The 19,466-nt window shown below is 35.8% G+C and overlaps 1 protein-coding gene across 12 annotated transcripts in view; it reads right to left on the bottom strand.

Annotated features, from left to right (window-relative positions):
• The window catches only part of CPEB3 (cytoplasmic polyadenylation element binding protein 3), an 89,656-nt gene that overhangs the window by 43,329 nt on the left and 26,861 nt on the right, over positions 1–19,466 (bottom strand). For 7 of the 12 annotated variants that reach the window (XM_040563825.1, XM_040563820.1, XM_040563819.1 and 4 more), the window contains exons 3-4: positions 16,447–16,606; positions 3,920–3,976 (exon numbers count right to left, since the gene is read on the bottom strand). In XM_040563825.1, coding sequence (XP_040419759.1) covers positions 3,920–3,976; positions 16,447–16,606 — 217 coding nt within the window. The remainder of the gene's footprint in view (positions 1–3,919; positions 3,977–16,446; positions 16,607–19,466) is intronic. The other 5 variants (XM_040563821.1, XM_040563815.1, XM_040563823.1 and 2 more) reach the window with 2 other exon arrangements.

Here is a 19,466-nt window from a genome sequence, read left to right as displayed (position 1 = left end):
ATATATATATATATATATATATATTTTGCTGCTGTTTTCTATCACGGCATGAAGATTTCCCCCCATAATTCTTATTCATCTTAATAAAACAAAAACAATATATACAAACACCTAAAATGTGCCCCCAAACCTTACCTTAATCTATTTTTAAAATTATCTTATTTAGAACAAACAGAATTAAATGACATTAATGAAAAGACAGTCAGATGGAGAGCAAACAGTACCAGACCTCACAGCTGATACATTTTCAGAAGAGACAAGAATGAACATTGGTAGCAGATGGAACGTTTGAAGCCCAACAGCAGTGCAAAGTCACTGTACATAGGAGCCTTAGGAAAAACAAAATTCCAGCATTTCACAAACGTGGGTTGTCTTTTTGGGGGAAGGGGTTGGTTGGTTTTGTTTGTTTTTTAAACTACCCTCAGTCTAAACTACTTTTAAAATAGTAGTTTGGGATCCCAGCAATACCATTCAGTGCTTTCTTCAAAAACCCCTTCATTTATTCCCCATCTCCCTTTTTCACCCCCCTATACTTCCCTACCCCTGAAGTTCGTTGTTGGCATTCTGGAGTGCACAAGAAGCACTGACAATAGCTCAGCACCTAGCAGGCAGGTAGGTGAACAATGGTGTTGGTTTAGTCCTCGTGTCGCTGAATTAGAGGGGAGCGCATGTTAACACCATCCAGTTAATTTTGGCAAACCAGATTAATTGACTTTCAATTTTTACTTATTACTGTAAATATAGTTTTTAAGTAGTATTGCAAACACGTACTAAAAGTACCAAGATCAACAGGTGATTTTTTCACATGAATTTAAACAAATAAAATCAGTTATTCCATTTATGCTACATTTCCCCTAGAAATTACTATATCAATTTTATTTAACAAGGTACTGTAAATGAAAGTATATAAAAATTCTTCTACTGACTGCTTAGATCAATATTAATGATTATTAAAAAGTTTTAAAAAATAGATGTCACTACTTGATTAAAAACACTATTTCAATTAGACAGTATAATTGTTTTAAAGGGTTGAAACTAGTCAAACATTAGTAAACAAAAAAAACTCCTTGTCTAAGTAGTAGCAAAGGATAAAGTAATGTAATATTTGCAAAAACATGATTTGATTTGTAATCATCTAATTATTTGAGACCTACTATATAGAAAAGCAGTAACTTTTCCCCCTTGTACAAGATTTCCAAATCTAAACATTTGCATATTCCTTTTGCCTAAACACTCTTTAGAATTATGCTCAGGTGGCTCCAAACATTGGAACAGCACATTCCTCAATAAAAGCCAAATCTTCATTGAGAACATCAAGCACCTCTGCACTATAAATCTACTTATATACATGTGCAACTGTGTGTGCATTTACAAGCAACCTTTTCTATCTCACTAATCTTATTATTTCAGAACTCAGTGCTTTAAGATGATGATTTATAGGTTTGCGCAGGGATGACCAAACTGGTGGTAGTATACTCTGCACAAAGTCCTGACAACTAAGGGCTTGAGATTTTAAGGTTCTTTAAACAGTAAGTTGCACCTTCCCTCAAGCCAAACAGCCCCTTCAACAATTACAGACACTGTCTCAAGACAGTCAGGAAAGCCCCGAGTTTCACAAGGCTGTAGTCAATAAATAAGAATACCAGCTTCACTACAGTTGGAAGTGCTGCCATAAGGGATGGGAAAGAGCTAAAGAGACGACCACCCCTCAAAACTACTTACGTGTTACAGGGAGGGGGGAAAAGTTTTGCACTGCTGTTGGCATGAACCTATATTGTCTTCTAGCTGCAGAAAGTTTGCAGACGAATAGACATCACAAATAGTAGGACTTAAAGAAGTTACGTAAATTCTTCAAGTTCTTCCAAAATTTACTGGAATAAAATCTTTCAGATTTGATTATTGTTATTTAAATCCAGACCACATCCATTACAGCAGAGGAAAGAGTATTTCTTCTTGGGCTAACTTTTCTTAGCTTACTTCGCCATAGCAAAGATAATGGATCACATGGGGGTTATACAGTTCTAAATGTCTCAGTTTTAGCAGCATCCAAAAGAAGATTAAAATCTAAAGCAGAAGATAATTTGTAAAGATTATTCACTTCAAAACTTGCTTTTATTCTCAGTTTTTCAAAAAGATTTATGACCAAAAGGTATGAGGTTTCACAGAACAATTAATCTAGCTCCTATTCTCTTAGTAATGGACAATAACAGCATGGAGTTTTTTTGTATGAGATTTTCTATTTCTATTCCTGTTTTTCAAAGACCTCTAATCTACAGGAAATACTGCACTCCATAGCAAATGTCTTTTTTTTTTTTTAAAAAACTCAAAATTCAATCATAGTCTCTCATCCCAATTTCACAATTATATTACTATTGCAATCAGCAGTGGAAGCGCCTACATTACAACAAACACATTGAGACCACAATTCATGTCAAACAACAGCAAACAGTAATGCGTAGAATTTTCACGCACGAACACCCACATGACCAGCTTTTCCTTTCAGTAACGTCTTTAATTATATGAAGCATTTCTCCCAGTTAATTACCCGATTTCCTATAAGATATGCCCATAACAAAATGTGGCATATATCCTAACTATGACTACAGAAACTCTGCAAAATATCATCTCATCATTAGATGCTTAAAACTAAAAGAACACAGTGGTCTCACAGGTTTCAAAAGTGACATTAGCACCCTGTCTGTTCCATTTTTTTTTGTTTTGTTTTGTTCTTTACATATAAAAAATACTTTAAGTTCTGCTTGGTACTACAAAAAAAAATAATCTAATTTTACAAATCAGATTCCAGAGGTTGGACTAATTTGTAATTTTACAAATTAGATTCCAGAGGTTGGACTAGGTGATCTTGGAGGTCTCTTCCAACCTAGACGATTCTGTGATTCTGTGAAATAAAAATCTGCAGCTTCCAACAATACACAGTATGACTTACAGAGTCAGTGCAAAAGAAAAAAAAAAAAAGTAGGGAAGCTAGTAAATTAATCCTAACACCTCTAACTAATACAATATTAGAAGCAAAAACAAATTTCCAAGAAGTTAAATGACTGTTTCAGCACACACGTACGTTTATTGCAGATAAAAAAGCCTGGAAATATTTGCTGGAAATTTCCATTAGCACCTATCTTGCATTCAGATTACAGACACACTGCTACGACAATTTCTTTGGAAAAAAATACTGTCATTAGTGAAAAGCAATTACTCTAAGTATTTTTGTAGGACTAGATATAGAAAAATATTGACTTGCATAGTTTAGTTCTATGTGCTGGTGATGCCTAACGCCTCCCCACACACAACCCCAGTACACAGTACAAGGCTGTCCGCATAGCTTCCGGATCCATTCGGGAAAGCTTTTTTGATGCATGCTTTTAGGACTGAACAAAACCAATCAGCATTCAGTGAAGTTCAGTCCCCCACTCTTTCTCATCATTTAGATGGCTAAACTTTCCAATCTTTCTAATCCTGTCCACGTGTTTTAGAGAAACCAACAAAGTCAACTATCAGCCAATGTAATTGTATGCAAAAATGGTAACAACTCATCCCAATAAAAAGGAATATGCCTGGAGAGGCATCAGAAATTAGAGGTACAGATTTAACACACACACGCGCACACACACACACACACAAAGGAAAGAAGGAACAACAAAGATTGTTTTGCAATGTTATATATATAGCAGGCATTATGAAGCTTCCAGTGGAGCACAGAGCTATTGTAAAGCAAATACAAAGAATCAACAGCTCTACCAAGAAAATCAGAGATAACTGATTCAGAAAAGTCGTTTTAAGATACTGCACAAACTTCTGTGCAAATATTAGCACACATTTATGTCTAACAGTACAGCTATGTACACGATTAATGTAAGAAAACATTCAGCATGACATTAGTTATTATATATTAACTACTTACTATTAAGAGCCATAATATTATCTGTTCCTGGATGATGGAAGTTTATTCCCATACGCCCTGCAATGCAAATAAGAGCTATTTTTAATGTTTTATTTCAAAACTGAATTAATTTTGTTAATATTAAAAATTGCTAAAGGGGATGTACAGTCAGGGTAGCCAAAACTTCCATCTACCGAAGATAACCTGCCAAGAACAAACATTTAAGATATTTAACGCTGTACCTTTAATGTTACATACTTAAAATACTGAAAATCACAAAACAATGAAATAAATATTTCTTTAGTACATCCCTTTGGCTTTGTATTAGGAATGTATTATATTCACCCTTTCAAAATAAGGCCTCAATGCTCAGCCCTTTACTTGCTGCAGTTATGTCATTTATAGTGCTTCAAAGGCTTCAAATAAATACAGAATTACAAAAACACCACTTGGTAAACATAAGTCACTACCTTCCATACTACCTGTGACATCAGAAGCCCTTGAGTTAACAGATCACTGGAGACTGGGAGTGCTTACTCTGCTTTTGTATTCTTCTCTAAGAATCTGCCATCACTTACTATTTGAGATACGTCACTGAGCTGGAGGGAGCTTTGTTCTGGTGGAGTACAGATGCTCCCCGTACTTTGAAAAACATTTATTCTTGACCCATAACATGGAATCATCATATACAGCAGGTTCATCATGAAATTCAAATGAACTCTGCTGCTGGCAGTTTCCCAGAAATTAGAAAGTATCAACTTTAAGAGTTGAAAGGTGCTGAAGAAGATTTTCAATAACTTCAGGAACTGAGGGGTGGAAAAGAAAAAAAATCACACAGTACTTTGCTTTAGAGGACACTGTTCTTACTGAGAAAGAATAGATTGAGCCAAATAAGTGAACCAGCTTGACTACCGTTCAGATTAGTTTCTTAGATACTACTTAATCAAGCTGAAGTGTTAAAAACATACTGAAGAAGCCAAAGAAACTTTGTAACAGGGCTTACTTCATTAACCCCCCTCCCACACACACAGTTTGAAAAATGTAAATGATTTCGTCATTGTTTGGAAAATGATAAAAAAGGATTATTATAGCCATGTAAACATTTATTTCAATTATAGACTTAAGTTACTTATAAGTGTTGTAACCTATTTCACATGCTCCCTGTATCTTTAGATCTGTGGCGAAGTTTAGGAGCTAAGTAGAAGGCTCACGTTTATGCACTACGTTGGCATTCAAATATGGGAGCTTAAGACCCACTCGCTACACTAAAGCAGCAATACAAACCAGTAAGTTCCTCCAGTGTAAATCCTCTTCCCTACTACTACAAAACCAAATTTAACAAATACACTTTGAGAAAACAGAGCTAAGGCCAATCTTCTCCAACATTTTTAGCTCCTATCGGTAAGTTAAAGCCTTCTATTTCAAGTCACAGAGACTGCTGTGCTGTAATTAATACTCTTTCTGAACAGATGTAACAGTTTCAGCACACTTCTGAAACGAGAGTCACAAGCAGCTTAAGAAAAGCAAATAGATTTTCTTTACGTAGCAATTTTCTTTTCTTTTAGAAAAAAATTCCCCCACCCCACCCCCCAAGTAAGAGTACAGAGATGGAAATGGCACCTGCAGAACGGAGGGGGGCGAGAAGGAAGGCAAACAAAATTTCCGATTTACTTTCCAGCTTCCTGAGCAAAGCTTCTTAAAGAGATCTTCATTAACTACTTCAGATTTCCTCATTACAGACCTAATCTCCTATAGTTCACGATATATTTTCACATTAATCTGTCAGTGCAGAAACATTAAGGTTGTATTATTTCTGTTAGTATAAGCTTGTGCTAAAATATTTCAGAAATCTTGCCAGACTCACAGTAATTCCCTTTGCTTAACTGCTTATTTCATGAGCATGAGGTTACAGGTATTTTTTATTATTAGGACAAAAGGTGTATATAATCTACACTTGTAAATTAATACCTGTAATAGAATAAAGGGGACTGATATGAAAGAAAATAGAGTAACATTTGAATGCATAATGCTTGGATGGGCTCTCCCTCTTCCTTTGCTAAAGCTGAAATTCTGCAGTTTGACCAGCTTCAGAAATAGAACCGTATCTGTGACATCTGGGCTGGGTTTTTTCTTCCCTCCAGGCAGTCACTGGACCAGGTGCTGCTTGCATGACATTTTGTCACCTGCCCTTGGCCTGCTATTTTTAAACTGTTCTTGTCAGCTATCTTTTAAGAGGAGCAGAAAATACAGAGCAGCACAGGCAGAAGGACATGGTTGCATACTGAGCTAAGCAGTAGTGGGGATAATTCTGTGCATCTTCAGAGGACCCCTAGTGTGATTCTATGGAGACAGATTAATGGGACACTGGCAAAGCACACTTGTATTAAAAGCATTCAGAAATGGACTGGTAATGCACCATAAATAAAACAAATAGTCACTCAAATTGTATAGCCTTTCAATATTAGCTACATCTTCTGAATACCTTGCTGTTTGAAACAAATTCTATTGAAAAAAAAAGAAGCCATGTGCAGATTACAAAGCTGCATAATTATTTAAGGAGCAAGAATGAAGCACAAAAGGCGCAATAAAACTGTGAAATGCAATTAGGAACATGCACTCCCAAGGAAGTATTTGGGTTAAACACAGAAATGACTATCAGAAAACAATCCTCATTACGCTACCTGGACTTTTACAAAGTCCAGGAGCACACATTTCCAAATACGGTTTTAATATGAACTCTCTAGATAAAATTTCCACTCTTCAAGAATCTGAAGCACAGGAGGCAGAATGCAGAGAGGTTACAGCACAGAAGTTACATACTCCAGCAGTTCACTGAAGTCATAAATAGGAACCCTTTCTGTAGCAACATCCCCAGTACTTGTACTCACCATACATCTGCCATTTTCAGTTTGCCTGTCTTGGTTTCATAGCTATCTACTGAATATATCTTCAATTACATACTTCTATAACACACACTTTCTAGGACTGCAGTTAGACTGCAACAATAATCACACTTACATAAGTCCTTTTCTTTCCTAAATAAAAAATAAGAATAATAAAAAGAATCCAGTTGTATACTTCTTGCTTTTTAAACATTTCAGACCATAAACAAGGTTTTAACCATTCTTATATAGCCCAGGCTAGTCTTTTGCGTGTCTTCTTATGTCAATAAATTCCTTAAATTCTCTCTCCTAACAGCATTTGGAGAGACTTTTCTGGCTGGACTTCCTAAGTTCTCTGCTGCATGTCCAATATGCTTATTATGGCAGAGAGCCCGATTCCTTCTTGGAGTACATCAAGCATGTGCATCTTCTCTTCTGTATTACACTGGAAATAAGAGGATGTTATCTTTGCTAAATGAAATTAATTCATGTTAAATACTTAAATTCAGTATCTTATTTTCTTAATGCATTAGTTTTCAAAGGCATTTCAGAGCCCTGTCTACACTTCTGGTCAATTTATAATTATCACTTCAGTCAGGTGGAAATGCTTTCACTGAAGATGAATTTAATTCTTAATAAGTTAATGTTTAAGCTGGTGAATGTTTCTTGCCCCCCAATTCATCCAAATAATTTCTTTTTAAATGTTCCTAATTCCATCGCCATCCCTGGAGGTCTTTAAAAGACGTTTAGATGTAGTCCTCAGTGATATGGTTTAGTGGAGGTCTTGTTAGTGTTAGGACAGAGGTTGGACTAGATGATCTTGGAGGTCTCTTCCAACCTAGACAATTCTGTGATTCTGTAATTAATGTCATTGCAGAAGATCCACAGTCATATTTTGTCTGCCTTTGTCTACTCAGACCTAAGTACTTGAGCTAGGAGTTTCAGAATCCTTAGTTAATTTGTTCCTCCACCACTCTTCTCTATGCAGTATCTTGGTATTTGCTTGTGTAGGGGTTCAAGTAGTGCTGTGTCACCAGAACAATCTAAATCTAAATTATCTAGTTCTAAAATACTCCCATTCTTTGTAGAAAAATATCACGATTTTGAAACAATTCAGAAATCTTTCTAGCAACTTGAGGAAGTATACATTTCACCAACACACAATCCAATTTTGTGGAGTTGTCTAGATAACTTTGAGTTAACAGTTTTAAGAAAGAATGTTGTTCCAGATATAATAAACATGAATATCAGGAATGGTTTTACCACTATTACAGGATTTTTGGCAGCATCCAGTGCCACACTTGCCTATAACGGTTCCCTTACTCTCAACTCTAAAACCCATTACTTTTAGCAGACATTCTTATGAGCACAATCTGTTCACAACTACATGTAAAACTGATCTTTGATTTCATCATTGCGCATATGTGCCTGTGTTACTATTATTTTCCTGTGGCTGAAACAAACACCAGTGATTAACCAGTTCCAGATCTGCAAGTAACATTTTTGCTTTAGGAGATTTCTGAATTGTATTTATTTTTTCTTCCTAAGTACATTATGTTTTTTTGAATTTGTGAAACCCTAATCAGATTCTGGATATGAACATTCACCCAGTGAAAGATTTTTAAGTTTACAGTTATCTATTTTCATCATTTTGATATTAGAGTTGACATTCCAAGAAGTAATGTTTACAGCTGGTTATATATCAAATAAGACTTGTTGCACTGTTACACCTCCTGGCTTTCACTAAGATTGACCACTTACACCAATTCAGTAGCTGGAATTTGGCATGAGATCTGCTACGAAATAGCCAAGGCAGCCTGCTTTTAACTGATCCTGAACTCACTGGGAAGGAGAACTTCCTCTCAGTTCTTAAGATTGTTGTTGATATGAGTCACAAGTTTTGACTGAAGACTCCAGTCGCAAGGTCAAATGAAGCTGTCAACAGGACTAGGTCTGCTCTAGTTCCTTAATAACAACACCCCCTTGACGATTCTTATCTCTTCTATCATATGATTTTGAAGCTGGTGCCAACAAAAGGCGTTCCATACTGCAATGATTATTTGGATGGACAGGTAGCAAGTCGGATAAAGCAAAGTTCGGACACAGATGTGCAAAAATCAAACCAGGACCAATACTACCTCAAACATCTGAAACAAGAGTAGACCCCTGAATGCATATGGGTCCAAATAATTTACAGCAAGCACACGCACCCCTGGCTCAACATGGCCAAAAAGTGTGAAGCATGTGCACGCATGTAAGAGTTCAAATCATTTTTATCTGAATAAACCTTAGGCCATTCTCTCTTCCCACCCCACCCCCAATACAGACACCCGACACTGATACTATACTAACTCAACAAATGTGCCCAAACCAATTTTAAAAGCAACAACTATGTAAGCCAAGGTCTGTACAGAGAATTATAAAAATAAAAGATAACTCCATGAAGAACTTTCAAGGTTTCATCTGTTTGGTTGGTTGTGTTGTTTTTTTTTAAAGTCTATCTACAATTTGTTCACACCTATAATTTAGGCACCTATTTGGGAACCAGATATCTTTTGCACATGAACATACTCAGCAGAACAAAATACTACTGTTTGCCAGAACAAAAAAAAAAATGGAGATCTATTACTGTGTTCTCACAGTATATATTATTACTGTGCAAATAGTTAGTGTGGCAATGGGAACAGAAGTGTGCAATTAGCAGCTATGAATATCAGTAACAAAGCCTGCTGATACTAACTTCTTCCCACCACTGACTACACAAGTATATGCCATCAGCAGAAAAAGCAACCTATAAAATAAAACACCATACACATTACAATGAAATGCATTCTTCTAAAGCCAATTGGATTGCTCCAATAAAACAAAGGTCTCACATTTCAGTGGTGCAAACATTTTTAGCCTGAAAACAGTTATATTTTCAAAATATTAGTACCTTAAAAGCAAGACCTAATGAACAAAAAAGGAAATCTGGCTTTACCTATGAGGAGCAGACAAGGATGAGTACACAAATATACCCATTCTACATGCAGCTCTAGAACTGTATGTGAAAATTGGTATTCTTACTGGGGAGCCCTGTGGGGAATAAAATCAGCCCCTAAAAAAGCAGATTTTTCCATCACCAGCCAGTATGAAAATACATAAAACCTTCAAAAGAGTAGAGAAGTGAGGAGAAAAAAAAAAGGACAGTAAGGACAGTTCTCAATAGTACAATATAAAAATGGAAATAAAGAAATAAAGAGAAGGAGAAAAAAAAAAAAACATGCATCTGTATCCCCACCTCCATTAAGAAAACAAAGGGAAGAAAGGAAGAAAAAGCCCCAGGCCTGCTGTAAACAGATTCAGCAGGTCAAAGACAAGGACATGCTGGATGCTAGCAGCAAATTAAGAAGCACGGTCATACTACAGAATCATTGAAGTAAGCACTTTTTAAGTTTAAGAAATATGAGGTCTTTAATGGTCATATCCTGTCCTGAAACAAACATGAAAGAGGATTTTCTTGAATAAGGAGTGATTAAAATCCAAAGGAAACACTGTATGTTTCCTTTAAAAGGATTAGGTTGGGTGGCCTAATTTTACACATAAATAGATGTGCAAACATCTGTCTGCTCACTCTGGTTTTCATGTTCATTTACCAAAAGGTGTCTGATGAGCATCAGGATTTTAAGAAAGGCTGTTACAATGCACTTTTTCTAACAAAAGTGTTGCAAAAAGCTCTGACTGGGTGGCATGCCCATTTGTAGGGCTGAGATGATTGCATTTGTTCTATTTGCATGACCTTTGTGTTCAGCTGCTGATTGCAAACAAATGTGATCGTTCACCTTCACTTTTCTCAGGTCATGTGGCAAACTTACTGCTTTGCTTACAAAAAGCTTATGAACAATTAGAGCAGAACAAAATCCGGTGGCATGCACTAAATTTAACCGAAGATCAAGATGGAAAGCAAAGGTCCATTCTATATGTATTACCATATTCTCTAACTCATATAATCTTCAAACACTTTGGCAAACTTCACAAACAAGTTAGCCAAGTTAAACATAAACATGAAATCTTAAATTTGACTTAGTTTTCACATGACCTGATGCAGTCTTTACAATAATTAGCATGTAGTAACTCCAACAACTTCAGTTTTCTATTGTGCAAATGTATGGGTAGCATTCAAATTAACTATTGAAAATCAAGATGAAATGTCTTCCCACAGATGCTGTTTCTACCTCTGAACTTTAAATTTGCAGTTAAAGTCTCAGACAATCTCAGAAAAACAAATGCTAACATAACCAAGTGTGTTCATTCTACTGAAATAGTATCACATAATTAGCACATATTTTGTTATGTATCCTTCTGCAGTTTGATATCCAGTAAAATTAATTCTAACATAGCCTACTCTGAAAGTTCTGCTTGTACTTGTTGTCTCCAAATACTCATACTTGAAGATATGCCACACCAACACTATAAAAACCTCAGAATTTTTGCTTACTTGGGGATTTTCACATTACAAAGTTTGTTTTCAGTCTTACTTGGAATAAAAACCAAAAATTACAGTTATCCACCATGACAGTAAATTTAAAAAACATATTTCAGAGGGCTATGACTTCCCTCCTCAATTTCATATTTTGACTCAGTTTCATGACCTGTCAGTAGCACATGTGCATAGCACATGATCTAACACAGCTGAAATATTTTATTTAATTAAAAATAGAACAAAGGCAGCTGCTAGTTACTACTGATCAAAATATTTTTTATAGATCAGAATGCCTCTGTTTGTGTTGCAATGCAATAGTTTGACACAGATAAACACGTTGCAACAGTGATATATTACACCATAGACATGAGAGACTTTGATGTAGGAAAGAGATGTTTTAGTCGGTAATAAGCAGCAGCTACCCATAGTTATTCTGATAATTCAGTTTTGCCCTTACAGTTGGTATGTAGGACATACATACCAACAGTATTGCAAATATATCCTTCCTAAACAAATCTCTCCTCCATGTTTCTGTGGTGTATAGTATATTTTATTTTCAGCTCAGAAAATAAATAAGATGTGCAGTTCAGGAAAAGTATCTTAGAGAAATATTGCACACTTCTGCCATGTAGACTGGTTTATGATTGACACAAAACAACCAGATGCACTTGGCCATATACAGTAATTCATCTTTAACTAGAAGAAACATATAGGTTTCTTTGCTGTACTTTTTTCCTCTTTTTTCCCCTCTTTTTTTTTTTTTTAGATGAGAAAATGATTTTTTTGTATTGACTGAAAGAGGGAAAAAGAAAATGTTGAAACTTGTCTTGACAGCAGAGAAAGCAGGTAAGGAAATCTGCCCAACTGTCTTGGATGAGGAAAAAGAAAATGAGACTTCCTTTTAAAGAGTTTAGAGCCTTCACAGAGCTCCCAGACTATGAGGACAGGAGAGAAACATAGAGCAGGGTATTTCTATCTGGCAGAAAAAGCTGGGGCGGGGGGGAGAATCAGTTTCAGACAGAAAAACAGTAAGAGCTGACACTGAAAACCTGCCAAGACTGGGCTCAAGATAAATTGCAACATAGAAGGATAAGCTCCTAATTTATCTAAGTCCAGAATCCTCCAAGTTAGATATCAAATCTCTCTTACAGCATGAAACACCCAAAGAGAGCTAAGTGACCCTAGCTATAGAGGACCAAGCAAGCCTGCCAATCAGACTGAGTCCGTACTCTGTCAATACAAGTAATTCAATATTGTCAGACCGAGGATCATTTCGTTTCTGCTGCACTAAAATCCTTCCGTATTTCTCTTGTTCCACACTTGAAACAACACCAAAAAAGCCACTAAATCACATGCCCTCTCAAAGCCAAGTGGATCATGCTTTAAAAAAAAAAAAGTTACCTGCTTCAGTGACCTTGGAATAAACTTGATTTTTACAAGTCACTTTGTCTAATCATACATCGGATTCAGAGAAGGCATGAAGCTTCAACTACCATAAACAAGACAGACTTCCTTTCACGCTCCTGAACTTCTCCTTTACCTACACTGAACAGAGCAGAGCACAAGGAACTGACCACAATGAGAAGAAAGCAGCACCATTACAGTTTGCTCCTTATGTCAGAATCTTTTACAGTTAACCCTTCCATTCACACTCGAATCGAGAGCCCTTGCTCTATAAAAACTACTTTTTGTTTTAAGGATCTGTTAAGATGTGAGGGGCTGCATATGACAAGAGGGGCTATGTGTCAAGCAACGTTACAAAATTCGGATAAATCACACGCAATATTTCACTGATGAACAAATAATATACAGAGTACTTCTAAAAATAAGTATTTACTAAAGACTTTGTTGCTGGTGGCAAGCTGAAATAATCCTGAAATAACTGTGCTGGTTTTGTAACGTGCATTGCATGTTCTAAGACATGTACAGCTTTTGCTAGAATATTGAAATCTCTGTGTTTTCAAAGTCAGAGTTTTTGGTACTCATCTTTTCACCCCTTCCATTTAAACATTTTGAAAGTAAATATTAAAGCTAATAAGGTCAACTGACTTGTAGGCATTGTTAGCTAAAATTGAGAAAACAAGGCTTGTTTACCTTGTTTTTTAAACTGATGTGTATGTGTATGGTTGTTTTACTTCTGACCTACAAAAGAAAACTAAGCAAAAAACTAAGAAAGGATAGTCACAGATGCTAGAGGAAGGGAAGATTTAAAAGGAAAAAACACACCCAATTTACTATGAAAGAAAGAGGAGGTAAAGTGAAGAAGTAGCAGCTCAGGCTTGCTTAAGATAATAAGATTCTAGAAGTAAGTTTTAATTTAGCACAAGAAGCATTCACAGAGGAACACCTATGAGAAACTGAAAAATCCATCTGAAGTATATAAACAGTATACTCGGAAAGCTTACAGATGAAAACAAATGAACATGTGGTAATGGTTGGAGAAACAAGCAAAGCCAAGTAGAGTTGATCACTTATTTTCTCAAGGTGATTACAAACTGAAATACGCAGATACTGTGAGGGGGAGAGCCAGAGGAGAGTGGGATAAATAAGAAACAAGTGAGTTTATAAGCCAAGGTGAAGTGAAATTGGAGGGATGGCAGCTGAAAAGCTCCCGTATCTGTAGCATGGGAAAAGGAGAAACTCGGAGACACAGGAGGAGCGTCAATCAATTTTAACCGAAAAGGCACCAATGAAAATGCGACAGGAGAATGATTTAAGGAGTGGATCAAAGTTTGCAGATCTATTTATTGACAAAAAGGATTCAGTTAAAAAAAAGTACTGTAGATCTATTTAAGTCAGAGGAAAACAGCAATTCTAGGAGGGGAGAACAACCATGTCCTGGGACAGCCACTCCCACGAATATCGCCAATCACGCAGCCTAATGTGAAAACTGGAGTGGAGGAAAGGGCACGCCAGGTCAGGCAAGGCTGGAGGTTAGCAAAGTCAGCCCTGCACTTGGAGGGAGGAGGAAAAGAAAGCAAGGGAGGAATTAACTACACCAATGGAAAAACAACAGCTGGGCAGAGATGGAGAGAGAGAAAACTAATAGTAAACAAGAATTCTCCAGAAGTTGCTGGTCTGGGAGCTGGAAGCAAGCTAAGTAGCAAAGCAGAAAGGCCAAAGCAGGGGAGAAGCACTGAGAAAATACAATAGTTAGAAAGAGCATATTCAGTGAGTGACAGAAACATTTGTAAAGCTAGCAGTCCTACTGGCAAATGGAACAGATCAACTCCAACTTTACAGTTAATACCCAGCTCCTCGGTTTGATGCTTTGAGCAGAAGGAAAACAGTTCCTACTGCTTTCAAATATCTCCTTAAACTAGTCAGTATCCTACACAAATTGATAATCACCATAATATTTTCACCTCCATGAGGTTATTGTTTTGAAAAAGATACTTTGCTTGGAAAGCAAGGAGATATTTAATAAAGCCAATAATCTCATGTTACCTCAGGCTTTGAGGTATCTACAAAACACCAACATTACATGGTGTTATGGCGCTGCTGCACGTGCCACCTGCAACACTTAGAGCTATCTCAGCTGAGTATTGGAAACCTCATGACAGAACGCGCCAAGGATACAACAGAATTAAGTATGTGTGCCCATTATTATTTTATGGGTTAATATAATCTAAAAGCATTTTAAAAACTGTTGTTAAGGGCCATTAATAAAAGTATAAGCAAAATTGCTTGTGTGATTTTAAGGTCTTTCTTCTAGAGTAATACAATTTCTAATCCAATCTTCATCATTTTTTTCATTCTCAGGTTCATATGAAAATTCCATCTTTAAAAAAGTGAGTCTCAATTTGTATATTTAAATATGTACCAAATTAAAAAACACAGAGGTTTAACTAGGATATAATCAAGTTAATAGGGCACAATGAACACCTAAATCTGCTTAGTAGTAATTTGTTGTTGTGTTTTTGTTGTCGTTGTTGTTTGTTTTGTTTTTACTTCTTTGTTTAAATGGACATAGAAAATACCATTCAAATTAAATGTATATTTAATATGCAGCAGAAATCTCAGTTTTGTGGAGCTAGGCCTTTATAAGTTTCAGGTTAACATTTATGTTGTAGGACTATGATCAGAATAGAGATGTGACAGTGTTTCTTGCTATTTTAAACAGGTGAAAAATGGTTAAATACACAGAAATATAGCACAGGAAATGTTAGGATAATTTGGAAAGCCCAGGTTAAAAGAGCTGAGAGTACAGAACTGAGCTTGGAATGATTGTAAAATCTCTGTACCCAGAAAGATGATGAAAGAGGCACATGACCAAGACGAAATATTTTTCCACAGATACTATTAAACGGGAAGGGAAACAAATGAGGTAACTGTCACATCAGAAAAGTATGTATATATGTAGTTGCATTGGAAGAGCTGTACAAAACAATTTCTTCTCTGTAGGTTCCAGTGTCCTGATTTCTTAGGGTTTGGGAATAATTTTTTAGCTCAATGCTTCCCTTGCATATGGCTTACTGTTAGCTTCAGTCTTCAAAGTAAAAAATAAAAGTAAAAATAACAGCTAGTGAGCAAGAATGTGTACCTATTTTGAAACTTAACCAAAGAAAGATTAAGACAGAGGACAGTGACAGTCGATTAGGATTAGTTATTCACTGAAAAGCTTCCACAACCTTTCCCTACTCCATATCATTAGCATTAAAAATAGTTTAATCTCCAATGCCGCACCTGGTAGAACAAATACAGTTCAGTAGCGTAAATAGTCCAACTTTCCTAGCACTTAACAACACTTAATAGTTGTTGGCTCCCATTAAAAACATGAAATCCAAATCAAGAAACACGTTTAAAAACGAACCTTAAACAACTGTAGAGAGTAAGTTTGATACTGTGGCACTTTTAGAACCTTGTGTATTAGCTGATGATCCATAAACACGAGTAATATTAACTTTGAACAAGACTTTCAACATAACAATTGGACTCCAGTTGCACTGCACTTTTTCTGAATTGAACAGTGTAAAAAAGCTTCAGAATCACTAGTTTTTAGATAATATTATGATTGTGCACATATACCAAGCGTGTACATATTTCATCTTATCTTCCAACAATAGAGGTGGTTAGCTTAAGATGGGAAAACAGAAGTTTTGCATAACTGACAACTCATTCATTAGCAAAAAATTCATAGCAATACTGAAAAGCTGATTTTTGTTTAAAAACCAAGCAAGCATGGACATATGAATATTCCTAACCTGTAAAATGATTCCTCCACATTATATCAGCGAAACTCATTGGTGGGCCACTGGGAGGGTAGTGTTTACCTTTCAGAGGCTCATGATCAGTCCTTATCATATCCATTAAGGAATTTTCCAAAGAGTGCAAGTTAAAAGTGTCATAGGGCCTATTCCGGTCCTAAAAGGAAAGAAAAAAAAAAAAAGGAAAGAAAAACTGTTTTAGAATAATCATTTTCTAACACAGGCTCATTTCTTTTTTTCCAAAACTCCAAAAAAATGCAATTCTACTTTTCTTCTTGATAGAACTTTTTATGTTACAAAAGAGATAGGTAAACAGAAACCTATAATTTTTTTAATAATACCCTGTGTTTTGTAACTGTTGCTGTCACCACAAAAGCCAGACACTGACGTTTTTCAACACTTCTGAAAATATACATACAAACAATAGATAACTGGAAACATTAACATTCAAATAAGTTAGAAATACAGCAATATTCATGTGTACACTGGAGAAATGAAATTGTTTCAGAGTTCAGAGATTTTTGTTTTACGGCTTCATCTACTGCTTTGTGTTGTCACAGTGCTACCATAACACAAAGCAGAAGCAAGCAATGCTCAACAAACCAGCAGGAACATTTATCCCAGAAAGTACCAAGTAATTTTTCAAATGTCTCCTTAAAACTGTGAGATTCATGGTAAAGTATGGTAGAAGCAAGACAAAAGAAATCACAGGACAGGATATGCAACACTTTCAGAAGAGGGTGCTCAAAAACCCGACTAAAGATTTTTTTGTATTGTTTGCAAGTCTCATTGTTACCTTGCTGCAGTTCATCTTCTGTTCTTACGTAATTAGAATGAAAAAAAAAAAAACACAACACTTTTAACACGCCTACTAAAATAACCACTTCCAAAGTTCATGAACAATGTTACAGTGAGAACCAAAGATTCACTGATCTCTCATATCTGGAGTGCAGTGTGCAATGTGACAGCATAACAAAATGGTCCCTTTGTTGGAGTCCGCTTTTAAAAAAAGACATTAATTTTCTTATTCTCCTCATTATCATTAAAAAGTAAACCATAAGTATGTACAAGATAAGTTTTTTCTTTGTTCTCTGTATTATGCTAAAATTAATAGAATCTCAGCTCTGCAAACTGAAACCTTCAGCATCCGGTTTATGCCCTCTAAATTCCTGCAACAATGTTTTCTATATGCTGGTTAGAAGATAACCTTCTTGCTTAAAATTACAAAATTCAAAATCCTTAGACCAGGAGCAGCAGTATTCATAGGTCTTCTGCAGCTGCCGTACAAATGCCAACATTTGCAGGCTATATAAAAAAAAATGCACTTTTTCACCTACACAAATGGATCAAATATACGCATGTAAACACATTGCATATGAAATAAAATTTATGCCCAGGAAATCTAAAATATATATTGGAAAAAAAAAACACAGGTGTTTTTGTTTTGTTTTCTGTGGTTTTATCTAACACAATACTTCAACCCAATGTTTGGCAACATGCAGTAGGTTAGAAAAGTTTGTTTCATTTCACATTCTTAAAAGAAACAAAGCCAGATTGAAAAGTATCACTTAAATGAAAAAAAATAAATCCATTCCTGTAATATATTAATAACTTGATATTCCGCTCGAAGTAAGAATTTCAGTAATCTTTTTATATTTGTTTCTTTTAAGTATCTTATTCTGTACTGTGATTAGGTCAGAAGCTCAAGTGTTGTAAAACTGAACTATGGCATCTTTTAGAAGAGAAAATCCAAAAGCAACTATATAGCTTATATCCTGAAAAAGGGTAAAGGAAGCATTCTTCAGTCAGATCAGTGCCCTGATTTGCTTTACTACACAACTGTACTGCCAGATAGTTTAGCTGGCTAAGCCAGGGCAGATCTGTTAGGATGAAGGATCCTTCTAACCTTAAGCGGAATACAAACCTGCTATATATTTTCAAGATGAAATTACATCTACATTGGACAGAGGAAGATCAATTTAATCAAAACACTTACCAAGGCCCTTCATCAAGTTAAATAAAGGAAATGCAGACAACCAATTTTTACAAGTATGTTGTAGTGCATATAGAAGTATACAGTGTACTTGCTGTGGATTTTGTAGAGTTGGTGATAAACAAATGAGAGTGAACAATCTACCTCATAAGTGAAAAAACTACTACCATTACTCTCAGAAGCTTTCGTTTCATTAGAAATTTCACTTCAGTAGCAACTCATTTGTAATCAGCACATTTGAAGATTATTTTCTAAATTCAGTAATTTCTTACAAAAAGCCTGGTGCTCCTGCACACACACACACGTTTCCTTATTTCTCAGCATGAACAGGTTCTCCTGGTTTGGTGAACTGATACTGTTATATCTCCCAGTTTTGCCTTTTGCATTGTTTCATCAGACTACCAATCTGCTGCCAAGCAATCCCAACAATGGAAACAATTCACAAAGGTTCCCAGCAGCACATGAAAATGTTGCAAGGAGAAATCAAAAATCAGAAATCAGAAATCAAAATATAAACTACAGAATGATAAAGCAGACTAAAAAAATTTGCAAAAGCAGTTTGAAAATCCTGCAAGTCTGGAAAATCTGCTGGGGCCTAAACATGACAAAGATCTAAACAAGGAACTAAATCATGGATAAAAGAGAGATCTGAAGTCTGGTCTCGGCTTTTCACCTTTAAATATCCTACCATTCACTGAAAATGTCAAACCACACAGTGTGTACAAGCTGTCTCTTTATTAATTAAAAAACAAACAGTAACTTTCCTAAAAAATATCTGCAGAGTTGAGACAGTAAAATAAAATGAGATGTTACAATAATCTGTGTTTTACCTGCCTTTTACACTCTTCTGCATACGCACTATACTAACCTTTAATTACACAACCATAATAATTTTTCAGAGGTCTCCAGACTCCATCCAATAAACATAATGAACCACATCTAGGAATGAATCAAAACTGTGCTTTGAAGAAGTCTGTTTATCTCTAGGACTGACGCCTGTGTTGCTTACTGCAGGAGATGACTG

The sequence above is a fragment of the Cygnus olor genome, chromosome 7 (genome assembly GCF_009769625.2).
Source record: "Cygnus olor isolate bCygOlo1 chromosome 7, bCygOlo1.pri.v2, whole genome shotgun sequence".
NCBI lineage: Eukaryota > Metazoa > Chordata > Aves > Anseriformes > Anatidae > Cygnus > Cygnus olor.
The sequence above is the reverse complement of the archived record's forward strand: the minus strand, read 5'-3'. Positions and strand labels throughout refer to the sequence as shown.